Source organism: Macaca mulatta, chromosome 15 (genome assembly GCF_049350105.2).
Source record: "Macaca mulatta isolate MMU2019108-1 chromosome 15, T2T-MMU8v2.0, whole genome shotgun sequence".
NCBI classification, from domain to species: domain Eukaryota; kingdom Metazoa; phylum Chordata; class Mammalia; order Primates; family Cercopithecidae; genus Macaca; species Macaca mulatta.
In genome coordinates this window covers 92181274-92206836 of record NC_133420.1, presented here as the reverse complement: position 1 = coordinate 92206836, position 25563 = coordinate 92181274, and the positions used below count along the sequence as shown (strand labels likewise).

Here is a 25563-nt window from a genome sequence, read left to right as displayed (position 1 = left end):
CCAAGCAACCCACTAATCACTGGGGAATGATTTCAGGGAGGAAAGAAGGAAAGTATCCTTTTGTTCTGTCAGGTATGTGGGACACTAGATGGGAGAGATGGTTAGAGACCCTTACGAAGATGTGTGTTGGGAGGGGGCCTGCCCCTTTGTCCAAATCATGAGCATTCTTGTCCCCAGTTCCTTTCTCCAGATCCTCATCTCCCACTGTACTGTCGCTCTAAGCTCCACCAGCCCCTTGTCTATGGCCATACAGACCTGGATCACCTGTCTTCTATATCTAAACCCCTCAGTGGCTTCCTAGGTTCACAGAAGAACATTTAGACTCCCTAGGATGGCATAAGAACGGTTCTCCCCCACTGCCAGTGGCCTGACCCCTGGTCCCTAGGCCATTTCTCTAGTTTCTCCTACTTTCTACACCATAGCAAGACCTCTTGCAGTTCCCACAACAGAATGGCTGCTTCCTGCTTCTGGGCCTTTGGTCATGCCCGTCACTCTGTCCTTGATTGTGTTCTTCCCCTAATTCTGACTGCTGCACGCCCAGGAATGAGGAGTCCTGCTGTAGTTGGCATGCTGGAATGTGTTCATCAGTCTTCTCTCACACCACCTGTGAAGTGGCTTCATGGCGCATACCTGTGTAGGCCTGTTCCAGGAAGGAATACAGCCTTAGTGGTTTTGTATATTTGACTCTCCAACACCAGATCTGGTGCCCACTGGTTAGCTATAGATGACTGTTGAGGAAATTAGTCAATGAATGACTCTCTGGGAATGTCTTTGTTTGGTTTCTAGAAGAAAAAGATTAAGCATAACACTGTGCACACTACAAGGTGTGTTTTAGCTTTTTTGAAATTCATGGGGGAAACAAAAGCAAAGCCTCTAATTGACTTGTGATTCTGGATGATGATAAACTGAATTTCCCAGGAGTGTTCTAAGTATCTATGCAAGAAAATACTGGGGTTTAATGAGTCCCAGCTTCCTGTAGGTACAGATGACATGTCAGGCTAATTTTGGTCCCTTCGGGATTATGAGGGCCTGGACCTTCCCATGAACTTGGTTCAGGGCCTTCCCAGCAGGTCAGAGCTCATGACATCCAACAAATCAGAGTTGATGCATGAGCCTTTGAGGCTGGTATAAAGAAGATCCAGTCTTCAGAGCAGACTTTGGCATTAGATATTGACTGCAGTCTCTTCCTAGTAGGTACGGGCTTTGTAGACAGAGTTCCTGAAAGGGGAACAGGGACTATAGCCTTATCTTGAAAATCAAGCAACCCAAAACACATCAAGCTAACATTTCTAGAGCACTTAATATGTGCCAATCACTCTGCCAGGTATTTCTGAGAGAAGTCATTTGTTCTTAAGTCTTAAGTTTCCTTAGCATGATGTGTATACCCTGAGGCCTACACCTGGTTTTATAGGATGCCAGGAATATGTGTGGAAGGAGAATAGGGAGAGGGAGAAAATGAAATAAAGATGGAGTCTACAACTCATGCCCATATTCTTAGGAAAGGACTGCAACCCAGCTGTTATCAGTATGAGCTGGTAATTGAACTTGAGTCTTAATTTTTAATTTAAAAATAAGATGAACTGTCATATGTGTTAGTTTTTCTAGTCTAAAACTATTACTACAGCTCTCCTACAGGTCTTAAAAATTACTTGGGTGTATTTAGGGATTGAGCAAATGAGTGAATGGGTTTATATTGTAGAAGCCAACGTTTTCGCTGAAAAAGGATGAAGATACAAATACAGAATAGAGGGAGGCAAGAAAGAATCTGCAGGGATGAATAGGGATATCACTCTGAACTGGTGATTTCCAATATATGTGTGCTTGTGGCAAATTGATATATGCATGTGTGTATTTATGCACATAAATGTGCACATGTTAAATGCATGTATTTCATTGTTCCATCTGCTGGAACAACTGAGAATCAAAGATACTCCTGAAATAAGAGCATACCTAAGCACCTGTATCTGAGTTTCTAACGTCACTGCCCCTCTGAACTGAACTATACTCCTGGAATGGCTAATTTCAGGACTAGTGCAAGATGATCCTGAAACATCTTATCAGACAAGATAGTAAGGAACTGCCGGTTAAAAAAAAAAAGGAAGATCACAAGAACCAGAAGGGGGCTCTGACTGGTCAAATCTGGGACAGTTTGAACACCAAAATAATAAAGTAAAGTATGAACTATAAACAACTGGGGAGGAGGAATTCATCAGTCCATAATGACAATGGATGAATAAAGACAGATGGACAGATGGATTGATGGATGGATGGTTGGATGGATGGATGGATGGATGGATGCGTGCAGGGAAATATGGGCGACTCCTGCTTACCAAATGTCAACTAAATAATAAATGTGGATGGGGTGGTAGAGCAGGAAATATCAGTATACACCACCATTGCAGTAAAGATTATGCACGAAACTCAATGGACACTAATTCCAAACAGTTTAAGAGGAACAGGACATTTATATAGTGACAAAAGTGTCTTTCACAGATTGCTTTAGTATAATAGAAAAATAGTAATTAAGTGGAGAAATTGAACTATACTTTGATCAGGATCAAAATTAACATCACCATTGAGGGGTAAGCAAACACCACGTACCTTCATATGAAATATCCTGAGAACAAGACAACATCACCTATTTGGGATTCTGGCCAAAAATGTATAACCTGAATCTAATCATGAGGAAGCTTAAGACACATGCTTTGTTAAAAAGCAGGAGGAGGAAGAATTGTATCCTTCCAAAGTATCACTGCCATAAACAAAGACAGAGGAAATGGTCCTGATTAAAGAAGCCTAAAGAGATGTGGCAACTAAACGCAATACTTGAGTCTAGACTGGATTTCTGTACTTGGGAGTTTGAGGGTAGGGAAGGTGGATACCATAATGGCCATTATTGGATCATTTGACCAACTGGAGTGTAGATGGAGATTAAAGTATCCTATCAGTGTTCAGTTTCCTGAAGTTGATATATTTGGATATACACATACACGTGTGTATATATATATATACACACACATGCATATTCTTTCTCTCTTTGTATATGCATACACACACAAAACCAATGGATGAACCTGGGTAAAGAGTGATAGTATAAACAAGTATTGTTTATACTATTTGTATTCTTGCAACTTTTTTGTAAGTTTGAAATTATTCTTCAATATTAAGTTAAAAATTTTTAAAAAAATCTTGGCGAAATAAATGATTGATTTTCAAATGAATACTTTTTATTTTATGTCCTTTCTTTTCCTGTTCTCTCTCTTATTTATTTTCTTTTTCGCGTCCCTTCTTTTAGAAGCCCAAGGCTTGCGAGAAGGTCATTTCCGTGGGACAGACGGTCATCACGAAGCATCGGAACACCCGGTATTACAGTTGCAGAGTGATGGCTGTGACGTCGCAGACCTTCTACGAGGTCATGTTTGATGATGGCTCCTTCAGCAGAGACACATTTCCTGAGGATATCGTGGTAAGTGGGCTTCCTTGAGTGCCTGCTACCCAGAGTCATTAAAAAAAAAACCAAAGTAGCCGAGCCCTTCAGAATTTTTATTTTGGCTTTTTGAGTAGCTCATTCACTTGGTTCATAGCCTTTATCATTCTAAATAATAGCCAGGTGAACTTAGACTGATCTTCCCAGATTCTTTTAATTGAGTGAGAAATGTTATTTGGCCAAGAAATAAGGGAGCAGCCCTCACGACCTAGTCACCTCTCGAAGGCCCACCTGTTCATAGTATCACACTGGCAACCCCTGAATTTTGGATGGGACCTATTCAAACCATAGCAGATACGAATCCACCTATTCTTTTCTGTTACAAGATGTGAACAAATTTGAATTCCTTTATGACTTCTTTTTCTTTACGCTTAACTAGAGAATATGGCTTTGATTAATCTGACTTGACAATGTGTTTAAATCTTTGGCTATTCCTCATGGGAGTAACAAAAGTCACACAGAAGAGAGGCTGTGGCATTTAATGAGTTGCGTTACTGTGGCAGAGACTAGAACTCTGTGTGTGTATGCGTGCGTGTGTGTGTATGCGCGCGTGTGTATGCGCGTGTGTGTGTATGCGTGCGTGTGTCTGGCTGTCTTGTTGGTCTGTTTCCATCTCCTCCTGCCTCTGTCCCCCACCAAACACCTTGAGGGCGCTCATTCTGAGGAACTAGTGAACGTGTGCCAGGGCAATGACTGACCTTGTTTCAGGCTTGCTTTTTAGCAGGTGTTTTCACAAGAAGAGCACTTTCCACAGAGGGTTTTTTTTGGACACCGAAATCAAAAGTCTTACAGTGACTGAGAGGAGAGTGAGTGAGTCTGGTGCTGATCCTGTTATCCCTTCTCCTCTCGGGGGGTGTGTGAGTTTGGGGAGCTGACCCTTCATAATGTAGTCGTCACTTCTGCCTTGTCCTGGGTCTCTGTTGATGCTTTGCTTTTGTTTGTACTTGGAAAGATATTTTCAGCGACTCTTTAATAGTCATAATTGTATATTATGTGCGGTTGAAAATTAAATGTAACCTTTTGAGATTGCTGAAGACAGTTTCTAGGATTTTGGTCTCCAGGAGTTGAAGAAACATTGCTTCGGTTAGTTTTGTTATACTTACCTCTCTCTATGCTGGTAAGAATGACAAGTATATAAACAAAAGTGACCTTATTTGAAAGATTTTAAAGCAAATGAATGTAAATTATTTAAAAATCCCAGAAGAGTAAATTGTGTTTCTTACCAGGGTTCTAGCTGGAGCTTACATTTACTGCATTGCCATTGTTATTCATAAACAGCATCCCTTAGGTGACATACTCTCCTCCTTAGAGTTAGAATTAGTGTCCCTTCAAGCACTCAATCTACATTCACTGAATACCTGCTCTGTGTCACGTACTTACCACACTAAGTGCTGGGAAACATAAAAAGAAAGAAGATGTAATCCTTGCTCAGTCTTGGTGGGAGGTAGGCTGGTAAATGGATGCTTTCTCCACCGTGGACCCATGTCTAGAACCTGTGTGGTTCTATACTTGAACTACAAGCAATCTACCACCTGTTGGGGCTGGAAGAATGAGTAACACTTACTGACATTTACCATGTTCCAGGCACTGCTCCAAGAACTAGACCCATGAACTCAGTTCATCCTCATAACCCTACACACTAGGGATTATAATTTTTTCACATTTTGCTGTTGAGGAAACTGAGGCACAACATGGTGAATAATTGTCCCAAGGTCACACATAACTAAGAAGTTTCAGAAACACTATTTGATTACGTGTATTCCGTCTCTAGAAATTCCACTCTTAATCCTGGGGAAGAAAGGACATTTAAAGCAGTAGGAGAAGGGGTATGTGGGAGCAAGAAAGGCTTGAAAAGCCATTGGTAGAATGAGGCCCCTGGACTTTCACCAGCCCTGTGCAGGCTACATAGTTATTTCAGAATTAGCCTTCTCTTGTGAAGACTGTGAATACTGAGCTGGCAAAAGACAGAAGACCTTTTGGTGAGGAACACTGTGGCAGTGGGATGAAAGACTTCTGAGCACTAATTTCAAAACCTGAGCACAGTTAAACAGGTAAAACCAGTGAGGTCTTTAGCCATGATAGGAATTAATGAACCCTAGATTCTCTTTTACATCACAAGCCTATACACACTACACCAGTTTGAGGCTTTCCTGGAATGTCTTTACATTGGAAAAGAATGTCTGTGATCCTGTCATGTTTGAAATCCTGCAAGCATTTCCTTTGACACCCTCCGTTTCCTCCCTCTGTGAACCAGAACCAATGTGATTTTAAGTACACTTGAGTGTTGTGAGAAGAACACAGACGCTAACCCATAGAAGAGTTTTCCCGAGCGCATGCCGTTTAAATCAACGAGAATGAAAAAGCAAAACTCTTCACACCTTGGTTAGCTGTCACTTAGCATTTTTGATAAGGATTTGAGACTTAGCAGCAGTTGCCCATGTGGTCACAACTGTTGCCCTGGAGGGTGGCGGGTAGCATGGAGTGGCATGAATTCACATAGATTGGAAAGAACACGTCTATCTAAATGTGGGTGAATAGTAATGTCTTTTTTTTTTTTTTCTTCTTTGTGACAGGACCTCATTTCGTCACCTAGGCTGGAGTGCAGTGGTATGATCACAGCTCATTGCAGCCTTGAGCTCCTGGGCACCAGTGATCCTCCTGCCTCAGCCTCTTGAGTAACTGGAACCACAGCCATGTGCCACCATGCCTGGCTATTTTTTTTTTTTTTTTTAATTTTTTGTAGAGGTGATGTTGAACTGTGTTGCCCAGGCTGGTCTCAAACTCTTGGGCTCAAGCGATCCTCCTGCCTCGGCATCCCAAAGTGCTGGGATTACAGGTGTGAGCCACTGCCACTGGCCTAATAACTTCTTCAGAAAAAAACAAAACAAAACAAAACGAAAACCAAATTCATCTTTGAGCAGGTCTTCTCTATTTTGTCTGACCTTTCCTCCTTCTATGCTCTCCACCGCCATATACTAATCTCTTGCCTTCTTGGTTCCCCATTCCAGGCTCCTAGTAGGAATAATTCAATCGGACTGTATTTCAAGTTCCATATACTTTCTAACAGTGTCACCATTGTTAGCTGCTGTGGCCTCTTCCCTCTCTTACCTTGGTGATGAATGAGGCTTCCTCAGCTCCCTCTTGCTGACTCTATAGGGGAAGTTTTTTTTCCACTTATAATATTGTATTAGGCAGGGTTCTCCAGAGAACCAGAACCAATAGGAGATACACTTATAGAAAGAGATGATAAGGAATTGGCTCTGTGATTATGGAGGCTGAGAGGTCCCAAGATCTGTAATCAGCAGGCCCAAGACTCAGGAAGAGCTGATGTTGAATTGGAGTCCAAAGGCAGGAGAAAGACTACTGCTCAAGCTTGAAAGCAGTCAAGCAGGAAGAATTCCCTCTCCCTTGGGGAAAGGCCAGTTTTTTTGTTCTATTCATGCATTCAAACTGATTGCATGAGGCCCATGCACATTAGAGAGGGCAGCCTGCCTTACTAGGTCTATCATTTTAAATGTTAAACTCATGTAGAAACACCCAGGGTAAAGTTGGATTAGATATCTGGCCACTCTGTGTCCCAGTCAAGCTGACATAAAATTAACCAACATAAATATATTGTCCTGGGATGCTAGGTTTGTGGATTGTAGAAGACTCTTTAGCTTGTGGAGACAGAGGCTGGGACTCTGTGGCAGAATGCATTTTCCTTTCCTTTCGAGCAGCCATGTGGGTCAGTCAGTGTGTAGGTCCCCTCTCTTTGCAACAGTTTGTCCTGGTCATCATCCAGGTATCTGAAATGCAAAGCCATGGGTTTAAAAGGTAAGCTTTAAAGCCTGGGCAACATGGTGAAACTCTGTTTCTACAAAAAAATAATTAAAAAATTATTAGGCATGGTGGCACATGCCTTTAGTCCCAGCTATTTGGGAGGCTGCAGCAGGAGGATCTCTTGAGTGCAGGAGTTTGAGGCTGCAGTAAGCTATGATCACGCCACTGCACTCCAACCTGAGTGACATAGTGAGACCCCTTCTCAGATAGATAGATAGATAGATAGATAGATGGATGGATGGATAGTAAGTTTTTAAAATTTCAAGTATTAATAAAGATTGGGAGCCTGTTTCTCACTGAAATTAATGAAAGCTACATAACTAAATGCCTTTATAGTATGCCAGCTAGACTTCAATTTCAGATATAGAAGTTTGATGTTATATTTTAAGATAAAATGTATATGTATAATTAAGTATAGTTTCATATATGCTTTATTCCTTATATGATATAATTATGTTTATACCATACACATTTATTCATTTATTTTTGAGATGGGGTCTTGATGGCTGATCATGGCTCACTGCACCCTTGGCCTCCTGGGCTCAAGTGATCCTCCTGCCTTAGCCTCCCAAGTAGCTGGGACTACAGGCATGTACCACCATATGCAGCTAATGTTTTTATTTTTATTTTTGTAGAGATGGGGTCTTACCATGTTGCCCAGGCGGGCTCAACTTATCCTTCTGCCTCAGCCTCCCAACGTGCTGGGATTATAGGCATGAGCCATGGTGCCCAGCCCCACACACCATTATTTAAGCCATGGGGCTTAATTGCTAAGATCATCCCACTTCCACTTTTGATAATTCATCTGCATCAGAACTGTTGTCTGGGAGATGGGGACCCTGCTCAGTACCATAATGGAAAGTTACATCAGGACATAAAAAAACAACGTAATCAGGTTTGTTTCTGTTTCAGTATCTTGAAGATCATGGCAAAATAATTACATGGTGAAAACACTAACTACATTTCACATTCCTCAGAGAAATCTTGTTTTCGTTAGGTGATATACCTGTAGCATGAGCAACTGGTGGTAGAAAGTGATGTTTTTCTTCTGTGTGTCCAAAAACTCTCTAATCCACATAATGTGCGTATCAGGTGTGAGTGCCACTGGGAAGAATTATTCATCAAATTATTCATCAAATGTAGTGTGACCCCGATGTTACTGGCTACTGAAGAACCAGTTTCTCTAAGCCTCAGGTACTTGTTAACTAGAATTGCTCTAAGGGTACAGTGCAATTTCAGTTTCCTATGAAAATCAAATTTAGGATATCAAGTTTAATCATCCCAAGCTATTTATCTGTGTATGACACAAATATAGTCCCTTGTGGAGCCTGATGCTTTAGTAAAGAAAGTTACATACCCGTATTTATAGAGTTGATGATTGCAAATCATTTCATAAACCCAACAGATGAGAACCCTTTAATGCAGGCTGGCCTATCCCATGTTTGAGAATAAATTTGGCAGGCGTTAAAAATGCTCATGTTAGGGTTATGTGACTGGAGAGAGCACTTGGAGTAGTAAGGAGAAACACTCTTTAACTACCAGGAAATGTCTTTCCCTACCTAGGTACTTTATTTCTGTGCTAGCCAGAAAAAATGTCCAAAAAATTCTCTCTCAACAATGCACCTGCAAAATGTATGTATCAGCCCAGTTAAACTCCACATGCAGTCTGTAGCTGTCAAGGGAAGTAATAAAAGATGTATTACTACACACCTCCATCTGTCAGTCTATGAAATTGGGACACACTTCTGACGAATTTTTTTGCCTTCCACTATTTTGATGGAAATGAAAGTTGCCCACCTGAAAGTACTCAACGAACATAAAGATTCCAGGGCCTCTGTTAGCCTCTGCCAAAACCTGGGATCCTCTAGCATGCCCCTGTTGACAGTGGAGTGATAACTGTTTCCTTTCCTCTGAACTTTGAGCTCACTTTGAGGGAGGAGAATGGTACAGTGGACACTTGAGTTCTCACTTACCATTCACCCCTGGGCGTGAGAAGAGAAACAGGACCGTTTAAAAATTTGATAGCAGGAGTCCATCACTGAAATTTCCATGAGGACTGGCTACGTTTTTCAGCTTTGGTTGAAATGTGAAAGAAGCATGAAAACAATACTCTTCAAGATTCTGGGGGTGGGTAGTCATGGGCTTTAGTTTTGAGGGCTGTACGATGCAAACTGAGGTTCTTGCAGCCAATTTTTTTTTTCTCACATAAAGGCAGTTTGCTTAAACTTTCCGGCCCCAGTTTTTTTTCCCTACTAGTTTGAAAGGAGCAAACTAAATGCCTGACACATAGTAGGCAAAAGTCCAATTTTTTAGAATATAAACTTCAGTATGTAGAACTTTTTTTTTTTCTTTTTCCTTCCCATCTAGTTTATACTAACCTTTTCTGGTCTTGAAATTTGGAGTTAGAAGATGTGTCCTCAGAACTTCGTGCCTACTTGTCAGATTAAATGAGATCCTGTACTCGTGAGGTTTTGCTGGGTCCATTTATCATTCCCACTTGTTATAAAGTAGTCCCAGCATCTTTTAGACTTTGTAGTAGCCTAGTTCCCTACATTTATGCTTATGTTTTCTGAGTGTATTGTTTCAGTATTATTTCAGTGGCTTTCCATAACAAATCCTGTTCCAGAGTAAGTTCATGCTCATTTCACAGACATGATACTTGCCAAGTCGCACAAAAGCTCCTCAAAGTACATGGTGACAGAGGTAGGTCCTGATTGCTGGTTAGTCCCCTTGTTCCATTGCTTGTTGCCTTAGAAGGGCTGCTCTTTGTGGCTTAGTGCAGCTGAGGTAGAAGACACTGTGCCTGCCCTGAGGGAAAACACAGCATCCAGTAGGACATGGTGTAAAAAGCGTCTCAGTGTTGAGCCCCACACAAGCCCTCACTTGGCAAGCATAGGTGTAGGAGAGATCTGGGTATTCCAGAGGCAAAATAAAATATCCAAGTGGGTTTGAGAAACTAGAACAGAGTTGTTCCCAGAAATGTTCTCTACTGTAGGATCCCAGGAAACATTGTTGGATCCCTATTGCCTCCTAGATTTTGAGGTGTCCTAGGTTTTCAGGTCAGGTAGCCATGCATATATGGCATTGGCAGACACCCCTTGTCAATGAACTCACCTCAGCTTTGGAAGCCCTGTCCTATCCCAGACCATTTGTGTTATGTGTGCTCTAGAGGGATGCCCTTTTCCTCTTCCCTCTCCCACTCCCTGCTAGGCAGTTCTGGTTCTTTTGGAATCAGTGGACATTTGCCAGAGAAGGCTTTGGAAACTTTCTTTGGTTTAGAGGTCTGCAGGCATGGCCTTTCACTGTTCAGGGTTCTCTTGCATTTCTCTCTTGATTGTAGAGTTGGGAATCCATGAGATGAAAGGCTTCACCAAATCCCAGTTAATTTTTACTTCCGTGGGAAACCTTTACACATGTCAAAGAGTGTCTAAATTTAGTTTTCTAAATGTTTAAATTTATCTGACAAATTTTATTTATAAATCTAATATTTGCATAAAAAATAAGAACAAACTCATTTGTTCCTTGATTAATGTTCCTATAATGCATAAATCAAATCCTAACCATTTTATGTTTATGTAACCAAATTTCCTTGGACGTTTTAACTATGATTATAAATTTATTATATACGTTTCTCACAAATGTCGCAATTTTTCTAGGCATTTAATGCCCATAACTTTAATAAATCAGACATTAGTTAGTTTGGATTCTCCTATTTCAGACATCTTCAAAAACAGTATGTAAACCAGTACAATATTTTACAAAACACAGTTGCACCTTTATAAACACAATTTACATAAGATTGATAGATAAGTAGACAAGACTTTGCCCAATCAAGGGGAACAATATTACCGTATTGGCTAGGAGTCTACTAAGAAAAAATAATAATAGAATCTCAAGGCCATTTTAGAGGCATAGAATCTGGTTATGCCTTTGAAGAATAAACCTGCAGTTATTGGGCAGGGGCTCCTAATTAAGGTCAGGTTTTATTTGATTAATCAACTCTGTATACCTTACACCTTTCACTGGGGTCCTGACTAGTCTTACAAGTTTCACGAACTGTCTCTTAAGTCCATGGAGGTGGGTACTTTCCAGGTCCTGGAATTTTATTTCCTTTTGTGTAACTCATATGACTTTTCACATTAAAGCCTTGGACATAGGATTTTCACATTAAAGCCTTGGACATAGGAATGAAATGTTGAAGCCTTTACTCCAGTTGCCATTGCATCTTGTTCCTTTTTTTTGCGAATTGTGTGTATCTCATTGACCACAATTCTGTAGGCATCATAGCGACAGTTTCCACTCATCACTGGGGATCCTGTGGAGAAAGTATGTCATTTCCCTGATGTCCTATGCAGGAGATTCACTAGTTGCCACAAAGACAGACTGTCAGTTATGTTTTTCTTCATATATGTACCTCCTTCACTTGAGGGTATTTCTCTTATTTTCTCTTTTGGTAATTATCTCAAAGTTCCTGGCACTTCCTTCCCACTTTTTTCTTTTCAGGAGAGACTCAGGTATACGATTTCATCTTCAGCCTAACAGAATCAAAATAACTACCTGAACTTGAGGGCAGTGTTATTAATTTCCAGGACTTCATCATCTTTTCTCAGTGCTGAATATTCATGGGTGAGCCTGCTTAAACCCATGGGCAGTAGGCACCATGAACCAAATCCACTCCGTGTTTGGGAGTGTCCAGTGATGTTGTCCATTCTGAGCTATGTTTTGAACGCTGTATTAGGCATCATGGGGGATTCAGAGATGTGTAAACACAGGTGTAGGAGGAGTGACGTGGGTGTTTTGGTGGCAACACGCAATACCCAAAGAAGTTTGAAAGACTAAGAAAAAAGCCATTCCCAGAAACTTTTTCAGCTATGGGATCTTGGGAAGCAAGTTTGGATCTGCATTGGTGCCTAGATTTTGAGGTGCTCTGGAGTTTTGGGTCAGGTGGCCAAGACAGTGGCAGACACCTCTTATCAGTGAGCCCATCTCAGCTTTGGGAAGTCACATCCCATCCCAGCCCACTGATGTATTATGTTGCTCCACACTAATGCGCTTACACTCCCTCACCCCCACCAGGAGCTGATCTGAAATATTTTACAAGAAAAAAACCCAGTGAAGCTTATTGACAGTAAATTCGGGGAAAGAAGCAATTGTGATGGGTCAGAGTGTTTAAGGAAGTCACATTGAGGAAGAGAGATGTCAGCTGGGTTACTGACTTATAAGAGTTTTTTATGTATTCTCGATACAAGTCCTTTTTCAGATGCTTTGCAGTGTTTACTCCCCGTCTGCATAATGTCCCATTTTATAGTATGAATATAACACATTTTGTTTATCCATTCGCCAGTTGATGGACATTTGGATTATTTCCTGTTTGGGGCTATTATAAATAATTCTGCTGTGAAATTTGCTTTCAAGGCTTTGTATGGACATGTGTTTTCATTTCTCTTGGGTAAAGACCTAGGAGTGAGATTACTGAGATATATGGTAAATTTGTGTTCAACTTTATAGGAAACTGCCAAACTGTTTTCCAAAGTGGCTGTGCCATTTTATCTTCCCACCAGCGACATTTGAGGTTATAGTTTCTTCACATCCTCACCAACACCTGTATTGTCAGTCTTTTGGAAAATGACCATTGTAGTGGATGTATAGTGTTATTTCACGGTATTGTAATTTATATTTCCCTATTGACTAATGATTTGAGCATCTTTTCAAGTGCTTACTAGCCATTCATCTGTCTTCTATGGTGAAAAGCCTATTCAAACCAGTAATATATTTTACATTTTATTAATTGAGTTTTCTTATATTGAGTTGTGGGAATTTTTTAAATAGTCTGTACATATCCTTTATCAGATCTTTGATTTACAGGCACTCTCTAGTTCGTGTCTTGTTTTGTCACTTTCTTAATAGTGTATGAAAAGCAAAAGTTATACATTTTGATGAAGCCCAGTTAGTCAACTTTTTCTTAATGGATCATGCATTTTAAAATTTGAGTTCATGAAATTTCATGTCCTTTCTAGGTAAAGAATACTTTTTCCTCAGAGCAGGGCTGTGCTCTAGCAAGCAGCTCCAGGGAAAACTCAAGCCTTCAGTGTTTTAGCTTTCTTGTGAGATTTATTTATTTTTTAAATAAATCAGAAACCCCCACCCCTCTCTCTCTCTATATGTGTGTGTGTGTGTGTGTGTGTGTGTGTGTGTGTGTATGTGTGAACTTTCTTTAAACAAGGAGATCTCTGGCCCTGAAAAACTCTGAAACCACTGGTTCAGGTGAAATCGATCATTACCTGCCATTTCACTGCCATGAGAGTGAGAAGTCTGTCATGAGAGAGGGCTGAGGGAGTCAGGGCATTGGCGCACCTGCTGGTCCCTGTGCCAGCCTGAGAGCAGGACTGTTGGGAAATGTTGCCAGTGGTCTTGGCAGGCCCATCCATGAATATTCAGCACCAAATTATGAATGTCCATGACACCATCTCTAAATGTTAGGGTAGGGCTGAATCAACTTACATTTAATACAAAATATAAACATTATGAAAATCCCTTGTTCCTTCTAATAACTAACATGGTCAGATGTCATTATCACGTCACACCATAATATCAGATTGTCACCATTCATGATTGACCCTTCGATTACTCTTTAAATTAAAATGGTACATTAGCTGCCTATGATGCAAAGTTTTAGACTTTTTAATCGTTTCTTGCTCTCATTTTATTTTTATCTCAAATCTAGATACCATGACTATGTGTGGTATAATCAGGTTGCTACATGCACATTTCAGAAATGTCTGAAATTTTCCAGAGCTGACCTTTCCTGTAGTGCATTTGTAAGCACAGCTTTCTGCATACAATTTCTGAAATATATAGCAAATGGCAAGAGCTTCCTGAGGCGAGTAGTCAACAGGGAGCTGCCTGTTTACAAGCCATTATCTTTCATCTCTATCCAACCCCAGGTGCTAACACCCCAGGATATAGCACATACATTGGCAACACATCCCAGAAGATATGAGGCCCATAAATCAATGAAGAGTTTATGTTCCTTTTCCACCATGGGATTTAGATTATTTTAGCAATAGAGTGAACTTAGATTCTTATTTGATAGATATATCCAGAAGAAGTCAATGCTATCTACTTATTGATGAGCAACATTGCCTTTATTTTATTATGTCCTTTTTGTACCTTATTTAAAAGAAGTTAATCTTCGTAGGTGAGAAAGAACCAGTAATAAATCTTGCCTTTTGCATTATTAAATAAATTATAATTTTGAGGTCAGAATATGTGGGCAAACAGAGAAAAGGAATGATAGAAGAAAAGGTAGAAAGAGAATGGAGTGAGTGCATTTTTGTCCTTCAGTTTCTAATCTTTCCCACAGAGAGTGTTCTATGCTAAGAAGTGAGTGAGAAACTTGGAAGCTGTCGCCTGCAATAATGCTTGTTGGTTGTGTGTGTTTCTACTAATCAGTTTCCCTGTATCATCTCATTTTTTGCCCTTTATAAAATGGAGGATATATTTGAAAGTCTTCTGTGCCTTAGATGTTTTATCCAATACCATTATAGAACTTTGTATTTGTACAATGTTTAATTTCTTCTAAAGGTTATAATAGTACAATATGTAGAATAATGTTACATGCATGGTTTTCAGATCTAAGTAAACTTTTCCACGAGTAATTAAAGCTGGTGTGATCTGTGCCTGAAAAAGATCTCTTTTGGCTCACACCTGACATCCCAGCACCTTGGGGCACCAAAGCAGGAGGATTATTTGAGTCCAGGAGTTTGAGACCAGCCTGGGCAACATAGAAAGACCTCCTCTTTACAAAAAAAAAGTTAAAAAAAATTTAGCCAGGCATGGTGACATGCACCTGTAGTCCTAGCTCTTTGGGAGGCTGAGGCAGGAGGAAGCCTTAAGCCCAGGAGGTTTGAGGTTACAGTGAGCTATGATCACACCACTGCATTCCTGCCTGGGTGACAGAGCCAAACCCTGTCTCTAACAAAATAAAAGATGTCGTTTGTAGATTTATGCCTAACAACTCAGCAAAAGGGGAGGGAGTAGTTAAATTATGCATACTTCCAGTAGCATAGTTATATTTGTAGGTTATGTTTTTAAAACATGCTAGATATTTACTCTTTCTAGCCTTTAATTAATACTCTAGGTCAGGTGCAGTGGCTGACACCCGTCATCCCAGCACCTTAGGAGTTCAAGGCAGGCAGGTGGCTTGAGCTCCAGAGTTTGATACCAGCCTGGGCAACATGGCAAAAACCCATCTCTGCCAAAAAATTTCAGGAATCAGCCAGGCATGGTGGCGTGCATCTTTAGTCCCAGGTACTCAGGAGGCTGAGGTGGGAGGATCACTTGAGCCTGGGAGGTGGAGGTTGCAATGAGCTGAGATTGTATCACTGAACTCCAGCCTGGGCGAAGGAACCAGACCCTGTCTTAAAACAAAACAAAAATAAATAAATAAATAAATAATCTGACCCAGTGATTGCTTTATGTGTTATATTACCGTTCTTTTCCCCTGAGTAACACATAATATTTAATCATCTAAAGCAGCTTCTTTGACCATAAAAGAAAGTGACTGGCACAAAACAAGCCAGGCTTTAGTCCTTATGTTCTAAGCAGCCAACTCCTGAAGTCATGTTGAAATACAGACTATAAGAGAACTATTGAAAGAATGTGGATGTGAATGCCATTGATATTGAGACTCTAAAATGTTATATGTGTATTTTGAAGACTGTCTCATCCCACAATAACCTTAGACCAGGCTGCAAATGGCCACACTAGACCCTATAACTTTTCCTATTTTGTTCCCTACATGAATTATGAAATAATTTATGTATTACATATGAATTTAATATTTTCCTTACCGTTTTTAAATGTATTTCAATACTAGTGAAACCTTTTTTCTACATTATTTATGCTGGAACTTTATCTCATATCATTATGTAAGCAGTGGTAGTTGTCTGTATGAGTCTTCAGCAACCTCAAATCTTGCTGCCTCGGAAGAAATAATTTGACTCAGGGGCATATGGCAGAAGGAGAGACCAAGGCAAGTTTTAGAGCAGGAGCTAAAGTTCATTAAAAAGCTTTAGAGCAGTAATGAAAGGAAGGAAAGGACACTTGGAAGAGGGCCAAGCAGGCGACTTGAGAGACCACATAGGCGACTTGAGAGACCACGTGTGCGGCTTGACCTCTTGACTTGGGATCTTATACGCTGACATATTTCTGGGGCATTGCAGTCCTTCTCCCCACTCCTGAGATCTTCTCCAGAAGCTGCTGCTCACCAGTTTCAGGTGTTTCCCATGTATTAGGAGACTGTCGTTCCCTGGTGCCAGCTGTGACCAACTATTCGTTTAGAGAGAGAGTTAACAACCTGACCATCACCTGATGATCACCCTACACTCCTGGTGTATGTGGCAGGGGCTGAGGAGCCCTCTCTTGCCCTGCTCATACCTGACTAGCTATGTACTATAACAACTAGTTATGTTTCTACAGGGCTTTATGTTTGTTTTGCTTGTTTGTTGTTGGGTTTTTTTGTTTTTGTTTTTGATTTTTGTTTTGCATGAAGTTAGAAGGGCAGAAATCTAATCAGTATCTAAGAGTAGGTTCCCTCCAGGAGAAATCTAATGAGGATGAGGAAATAGTATGTGTGGTGCTCAAGTCCTCTTTCTTCTTAGAGTTGGGAGCTCATAAAGATGGGGAAGGCTAATGCTCCCCATGAAGGCCCTTCTTTTAGTAGATGGGGAATTCCTGCAGGGCTGGCCTTGATAAGCCACATCTGGGTACCTGCATATGGTCATACATGGATTCTCTACTCAAGAAATACCTTATCCTTCCATGATGGTAGCCTTATGCCCCCAAGTTTTTTTTATAGTGAGCACCTACTGCATGCCACACATCATGCTGGGTTCTGGGAAAATGATAGAAGTAAAATTGGAATGGTTTTTGATCTCATGGAATTTACAATCTAGTGAGAGAGAGTGACATATGACAGCACATATAAAAGATGTGCTTCAAATTGAGAGAAGTCCTGGGATGACAGGAATATGATCCAGTAAGAGCATGTAACTAGAAATAAGCATCTTATCTAGATGGGTGATCAGTGCGACCTGAGTGAAGATCTGTAAGGTGAGTTCACTAAACACAGGGCAGAGGGAAGGCAAGTGCGGCTGCTGGAGGAGGTGAATCTTGAGCCTGGAGGAAAAGGAAAGGGCCAGACTGGGTGGGGCCTTGAGGGCCATCTTACAGGGTTGGGGTTTTATTCTAAAAGCAGGAGGAAGCCCTGTTGGACTATCTTGAGCAGAAGTCAAAGAGATTTGTTATGAAGTGGGTTTTTTGGCTATAGTGAAAAAGAATTGGCTATAGTGAAAAGAAAATTTTGGCTATATTGAAAAGAATTTACACACACGTAAACCCCATTATCTAACTCTCACCCATTTGATGAAATAGTCATTTTGCCCAAGAAATTCTTCAGTATGAAAATATGGCCACCAAAATCGATGAGTTATATTTACCCTTTATGGGGCTTCCATCTTGACACACAAACATTTAAGTTGAGCATTTATTGCTCTTGAATTTGGCTGTTTTAAAAATAAATAAATAAATTGAGCATATAACCACACATATGTAGACTTGGCCTCACTATATAGCTGATTCTAATATCTCTTAATCCTTAGCTCTCTTCAGCACTCATTTTTGTGATTTTGCTTTCAACCCTTTATTCTGTGCATGTAGCTTTGTGTGCTCTACCCTGGAACTTTTAGTCCCCCTGTTTCCTTTTTAAATTTTTCATAAAGATGGAGTCTTGCTATCCAAGCTGTTCTGGAACTCCTGAAGCAATCATCCCACTTTGGCCTCCCAAAACGATGAGATTATAGGTGTGAGCCACCACACCCATCCTAGTTTCTCTTTCTGTTCAGTGGCTTTGCCTCCCCTCCCCTGGGCTCCCTCATCACGAACCAGTGTAGAGGCTGATGCATCTGTTCTGTTGCCTTGAGAAGAGCCATCATTTTCTAAAGGAGATGGACTACATGACTTACAGAGTCTTGAACATCTCTCATTTTTGAGATTCATTTACCTTTTAAAGGGAAAGAAAGACTAACTGGTAGACAAAATGTATGTGGTTAGTGGTAATAAAAATAATTAGCAACTAATATTTAATAATTGTAGATGTACAATGTTTTGCATAACATACCCATGGCTGGCTAAAGTCCAAGAAATACAGAAAGATTTAAGATGAAAAGTACATTCCTGTGTCTTCCAACATCTGGAAATCACCATCTCACCTGCTTCTCATATATCCTCCCAGGATTTTTAAAATGCTCATACAGGCTGTGTGTGTGTGTGTGTGTGTGTGTGTGTGTGTGTGTGTAGACAATGTAGATATTAATTTGAATGCACCTGGCATCATATTAACATGCTAAAAGCAAGGAGTTACATCCTGTGTACTGTTAGTGTCATAGTTACTATTAATTGGATGGTGTTTAAGGTTTGCAAGCAGGCCCATCTCCTTTTATCCTTTATCTTCCTCTACCTCCTTACCTACTTGTTTTATCACTGAAGTCCTACTCCCTCCCCTCCCAGCTTAATCTATAAAAGCTAGTCTCAGCTGTTCCAGCTCCAGCATCGCTTATACTGACCCCACTTTCAGGTGCCCACTTACCCTGGGAGCCCCCACACTGGCCTGTTTTGGTTTCCAGTTGCCTCTATATGCAAATCTACATCAGTGGGTGTCTGTTTCAAGGAAAGTAACCGAGGATGCTAACTAACCTTTTTAGTAGAGTGGAAAAAGATCATATCACAATTGAAATATTATTGACCAACTATTCAATGTTCATTAAGCAAATCGGGTATTAGCAAGAATCAGCCTTCAAATAAAGACTAATATCTGGTGTGAAAAGAATAGAAAAGCTCTTACTTCAAAGGTTCATTAACTATCTGAAAAAGGGCATGACATAATCCTTGATGTGATTCTGAACCAGGCATTCCACAGTGAGTGCATCAGTAAAGTGAAATTTACCACCCTCCTTTTATGTGTTTTTAAGCCTTGGTGGATTAAAAGCTCTTGTTTGGATAATAAATCTAACAATGGTGTGTTATCTACATATCATTTTCATTCTCCTTGCCTGGGTATCTACAAACAGCAAAATTCTTCTTAATTTCACATTAAGAATATTTTGATTTGACAGGCTTTCCACAACACAAGAATCATTTGGGGAGTTTCTGACTTCCCTTTAAGCATAATAATGTTGACTAAATAGATTGATTCATTATCCACTCCTCAGCCATCTTAGCTATCTGTCATTGGTGACACAGTAGTCCCTATTGAAGTGCTGGTAGTAATTACACATGTCCCTGTCTTCATAAGACAGTGTGTTATGAGCATGATTGGTTAACTTTATGCATTTGCATTTAATCTAAAAGGAAGGACATGTTAAACTCACAGAGAGAGAAGCTGTAGCCTATGTGAAAAGTATTTCTAGAATGGCGTTGCTCACATGTTTTTACTGTGCCCGGGAACACATTTCCAGTTCTGCGGATATCCTGGATTACTGCATTTGTGCATGTATACTCATTACTCCTCTTTTTTTTAAGAGACTAGGTCTTGCTGTGTTGCCCAGGCTGGTCTCAAACTATTGGGCTCAAGCAGTACGCTCACCTCGGCCTCCCAAACTCAAACCTTGGGAGGCCAAGGTGAAAGGGATTACAGGCGTGAGCTGCTGTGCCTGGCCACGCCTCGGCTTCTGAATACCATGAGCTGACATTTTTTGACAAATCATATTCTTAACAAATTCTTTGGTTAGTCGTCACCTGGCTCTGCTTTTTAATCCCCTAGTTAAAATTCTCCCCAAGTGTTACTCATTTGCTCAAAACCTTGCACTGCTGGGCTGTGAAACGCAAGATTAAATTATAGCCAGCTCTTGGTGACTTGTGACTGTGCAAGTCATTTCATTGTTCAGCCCTTCCCTTTCAACTGGGGACATTGGCCTAGGGGATCTCTCAGGTCTCTTGCCATTCTCACAGGGGAGAACAGCCATAGTGTTCTCTAGTCGCCTCTGATTGTAAGCATTGGAATGTGGCCCCTGGCCCCACCATCCACTCATCTACATATACATTTTGTTCCCCTTTCCCGGATTCCTGGCGTGGAGCATCACCTGTGTGGTGAATGTGACGGGAGCACATGCTCAGTCAGCTTGGGTGAGGTGGAGAGTGAAAATGCTGTTCATGTGGACACACAGCCTCCACACTGCAAGACTTGGCATGCCACTTGTATCAGAATATCATATGGAGACAAAGGGGGCTAAGCTACTCTTAGGTTTCAGCCCAGGAGTGAGCAATCTTTGACGTATTTTTATGCACCATGATGTCTTTGCAGTTGTAGCTTTACCACAGAAGCTTTGTGAAAGCTTTTTCCACCACAGTGGCTGAGACCCACACACCTGTTGCCTTCATCCTTTCTATGCATTTTGCTTCACCCATTTGCGCATCATCTGGCTGATTGAGTTATACCAGCCTCCCTCTGGGCCCACGAGAGAATAAGGTGGTCCTGCATTAACAGGTCTCCTCCTCAGGTGTTGATCCTCAAAGGATGCTCCTTTCCTTTGACCAAAGAGGAAGCTGGCGTTATAGAGTTAAAGGTGTGTGGCCAGAGGGTGGCTGGGGAGAAAGCTAACTACGTGTCTGCGTTTGATTTTTTCCTGCCATCGTTTTGCATTTTCCCTGTGCTTTGGTGAAGGAGGAGGATCACTAGAATGGGACTTGAGAATTTAGAAACCATAGTCTCAGCCTTGTCCATACTTCTAGTGAGACTTGGACAGGCCATTGAATGGCTAGAAGTTCTGAGTCACTGTGTCTCAGTTCAGGGGTGCTGCATAGGTGAGACAGGCTGATGGGGGGCGCACTCCCCTCCCACCTCATCCCTTAACTGCTCATTCTTACCCCTACTCTGCTGTGCTCCATCTTTCCCCCAACTCCTCGAGAACTCCCACCCGCAGCCGGACACCTCCTCTGCCGCGCCTCTGGTGAGGAGTTCTCAGATCCATTCTGGAACGCTGCACATGACAGGAGCTCACTCTCAATTTTGGCTCCAGTTGTTAAGAAGCAAGAGCTTCTTTCTGTGAAGTCTAACTGCTGCCTCTCCAGAACATCCAAGAGCCTTCCTAGGTCTCGATCTCTAGGGCAAAACTGAATCAACACACTCTCTCTTTCACTTAAGTTTCTTAACATGTTTGTAGAGAGGTCTCAAGTGCCTGCTAAGTCTTCTCAAATCCAAACAAAACAGTCCTCATTTCTCAGTCCTGAGGCAGGAACAAATGATTTGATGACCAAAAAGTGGTTTGTGAATGCTTTTCCTCCAGGACGCTCTGAGGATGAAATTTTCTTGGACAATGTCCCACTCGAGATGTTGCTCTCAGGTGTGGGAACACAGTGCCCCAAACACAGTCTGGCTAGTGCAAGCATGACAGCTCTTTGTTCCTTCGATCTGGACGTTGAACACTTACCAGTGCAGCCAGGAGGAAGGTTAAATGAACTATTTATGCAGCTATTAAAATCATGTTTTCAAAGGATATTTAACGATGCAATATAATAAATGGAAAAATCAGGCTCAAAATTGTATATACAGTAAGATCCCAATTATGTATAAAAATATAAATATGCAAGGGAAAAATCCTCAAAGGAAATACATCAAAATGTTACTGATTATCTTTGGAGAGTATAATCATAGGTGATTATGATTTTCAACTTTATCACCTTCTTATAGTTTCTGTATGAATGTGTTTTATTTTTATAATCAGAAAAAGTTTTTTTGAAACAGATCTTAACCCTTCTGAGAACTACTTATATCCTTACTCTTTTCCCCTAATTTTCCTTATCTAGATCTTTTCAGATTTTGTCAAAATTTCATTTTCAATCTCTAGCTCTTGTGGCATCTTGAAGCTCTCTGGAATGTAGGAACCATATAGTTACTAATAATCTGTTAAATACTTCTGCTTTATACTGTTATTCCTTATGTAGGAGTTCTTATACTTTTTTTTTTTTTTTAAGTTAATGCCTGCATTTTCCAATGAAGCAAAGTTTTCATGAAGTAAAAAACTACATCTGTTTAACTCACGACTCATTCCTTTGTTCCCTAAAACACGAGATGCTTGAAAATTCCCAGGTGACTGAGTGATAGCCCCACCCATCTACTTATTAGCCCTGTGGCCTCAGGCAAGTCGCTCTTCTCTACCAATGCTGGGAGATGTTGACACTTGCCTGCGTACCCTACCAGACTGTTTTAGATTCCAATTAGGATAACACATGTGATTGTCCTCTGTAGTTCTGTGTTCTATTGCAGCCTCCTTTCTCTCATAGTCTGGGTTCTTGGCTTCTCAGTGTTTTCTTCACTATTTTTAATCCCAAAGGTGGCCTCCCAAGGGTTTTGTCTCCTCGCTGTCCTCTAGATATATTCCTGTTGATGGGAATTAAATCCAGATGTGGTTCACTCAGTGTTCACTAGCTGCCAGGAATTGGGTTTTGCTTTTCTGTTCTCTTCTCTCATTCTCCCTGCAAGATTGCATTAATATCTCCATTTTACTACTGAGAAAACCAGGACATAAGGTTTATTAATGAGAAAACCAGGACATAAAGTGGTTGAGTAGCTTATGCACAGTAATGGGTTTTCTTTGTGAGCAGCCTGGCCTCAGATCTTGGAAGCAGTACGTGCATCACTTCAGTGTGAAGCATCCTGGGTAGGTCAAGCCATGCTCCCAGAAGTCGAACAGACACTGCAGAGCAGAGTCAGAGCCTTGGAAAACTGGACACATAAACAGAGGGCAGCCTTCTCTCCCCTGCATGCCTATCCTTAGCTTTCCTTTCATCTTTCTTTTTTTAGCTTTTGGAACTGACATGTATTTTTAGAAACCACTACAGAGAAATTCACCCCAAGCCTGTCTTTCTCCATTGTGCAACATAAATTTTTATTGACATAGTAAAATATTTTATTCCCCCTCATACATTTTAGTCCCTGCCAACAACAATAAAAAAGGGGAGAAAATCTTTCCTATATAGATGGAGCTTTTTTCCCTGTATTTGGGGGTGAGAAGTTGCAGTCCTGGACGCAGTGAGCCTTGGGGCAGTCATCAGGGCTGATGTTGGCTGTCTCACCCAGGTAGGAAGAGCCACATGTGTGGCAGACAGACCCAGGGTGCTCCTTGCTTTGCTAATTAGCTGTGCAACCAGGCAAGGGAGTTAACAACCAGTTACCTTATCTGTAAATTGGAGATAATAATGTCACAGGAGCCTTAGGGTGTTGCTGTGCCAGCCAGAAACCTCTGTGGCTGGTGGCCCCTCTGCTTGAGTTTTGCTCATGCCCGCTAGGCTTATTCCGTCCACTCAGCCCAGCAGGCTGCACTCGGCTCATGCTACCGGCCCGGATCCCACACCTGCCACGGGCAAGCCTGGCTTGGAGCGGCGAGGTTGTGTGTGAGCAAGTGAGCATGGGGCCTGGCCACTGCACTACAGCAAGTCATGCCAGCTGTTGTTGGGGGGTGGGCAGCTCCAGGTGCCAGCTCCATGCGAGGCTGTGGCTGGACCAGATGTACCACAAGCAGCTTCTGCTGTGGATATCAGTGTCTGCACAAGGGGAACACGGTGGCAGAAAAGCTTTAAATGCATAAATTCCTTATTTAAGTAGTTTTTATGTTTGGACCTTTCAGGAGTTGAACTTGGAAGATTTTCTATTTGGGCTCCTGGGATGGTGGGGCACAGCCCTGAGACCACAGTGGGATCCTTCCAGAATACTCTTGAGAGGGAGAGGAAGGGGTCAGGGCTACAACTCTGTCTCCTGTTTGGCCACACCACTCAGCGTAGTCAGTGGGATAGGCTGACCAGTTACGCGAGCCCAGACGAAATCAGGTTGACAATGCCAGAGCCCCAAACAGTGGTCCCCACAGGGTGCCGCAGGAGCCGCCTGCTGGCTTCTCCCTTTCACGTCTGTCTTTAAGGCCTACATTATTGCTCTCACCACAACTTGTCCTGAGAGAGGTGTCTGTAATTAGCTCAGTTTGTGCAGGTGGCTTAACGTGGAGGAAGCAGCATGAGGAACTTTGGTTAATCTTAAGAAGAAAGTCCTGACCACAGTTGATGTCCTGGGAGGGCGGGTCACAGACACAGAGTTCCCACCTCTTTGCCTAACTACCTACAGTCACACACAGCCTTGTATTGCAGATATTCATGTGTGTATTTGAGTCCCCAGCTGGATCTGAATCCTTTGAGAGAAATGTCTCCGAGAGGGCTGGGTCTTTTTTGTCTCTGTTTTCTCAGTGCTGAGCTCAGTCCCTGGCCCAGAGGACACTCTCCAAGGGAAGGAGAAGGCAGGAATGCAGAGAACCTCTTATCAGCGGGTTAGAACTGCTGCTCTCCTGCCCACATTGCTTTCCTGGTCCCTCCCCCGCAGGCCCTTTTGGGTGTGGTCAACCCCCCAGCGTCACCCCTGTTTCTAGTTATTGGCTTTTGTTATGCTTCCTCACTTCAAAGGAACCAGAAAAATAATTTCCAAAACAGCTGCCTAACTTTGTACTTTCTAGGCCTTTTAAAGTTTTTGCTTGCCAAAATCTCATCTATTTCTAATATCACAAAGATGTGTCTGCTTTGGAAAATATACCTCTGAGGCTTAATGCTGTAATGACTTCCAGAATAACAAAACAACTTCCATCTCTGGGACCTCGGTACCTTAACCAAGCGTTGTGTCCACTTTGGGCTCATCACTGGAGGGAAGTGCATACTAACAAAGCAGTGGGCCAGGCACTGTGGCTCACACCTGTGATCCCAACACTTTGGGAGGCTGAAGCAGGAGGACCTTTTGAGGGTAGGAGTTCAAGACCAGCCTTGCCAACATAGTGAGACCTTGTCTCTACAAAAAGCAACAACAACAAAAAACTAGTTGGCTTTCAGGAATTCACTAACACAGTGCTAAGTGTTAGTACTGTTATTTCTGTGAAAATAACAGACCTATCTTTTAGAAGATAGGTAAAAGTTGTGTGTGAGGACATTGGCCAAGTGTGGCTGGTGGAAAAAAAAATTGGCTGCTTGAGGAAGCAAGATGGGCTTCATTTCAGCTTAAGGGACCACCACAGCATCTTGCAGTTCAGAGAGGGGGTGTGTGTGTCCTTTACAAAGAAACAAGGCCAGGCATGGTGGCTCACACCTGTAATCCCAGCACTTTGGGAGGCCGAGGCTGGGCAACATAGCAAAACCTCATCTCTACTTAAAAAAAAAAATTAGCCAAG

The 25563-nt window shown here is 41.7% G+C and overlaps 1 protein-coding gene across 9 annotated transcripts in view; it reads left to right on the top strand.

Annotated features, from left to right (window-relative positions):
- KDM4C (lysine demethylase 4C) overlaps positions 1 to 25563 on the top strand; it is a 415179-nt gene that overhangs the window by 365571 nt on the left and 24045 nt on the right. For all 9 annotated transcript variants that reach the window (XR_013404839.1, XR_013404840.1, XM_015117703.3 and 6 more), the window contains one exon: positions 3296 to 3466. Coding sequence is in view for 7 of the 9 variants with exons in the window: in XM_015117703.3 (XP_014973189.3) it covers positions 3296 to 3466 (171 nt within the window). In the remaining 2 variants the exon portion in view is untranslated. The remainder of the gene's footprint in view (positions 1 to 3295; positions 3467 to 25563) is intronic.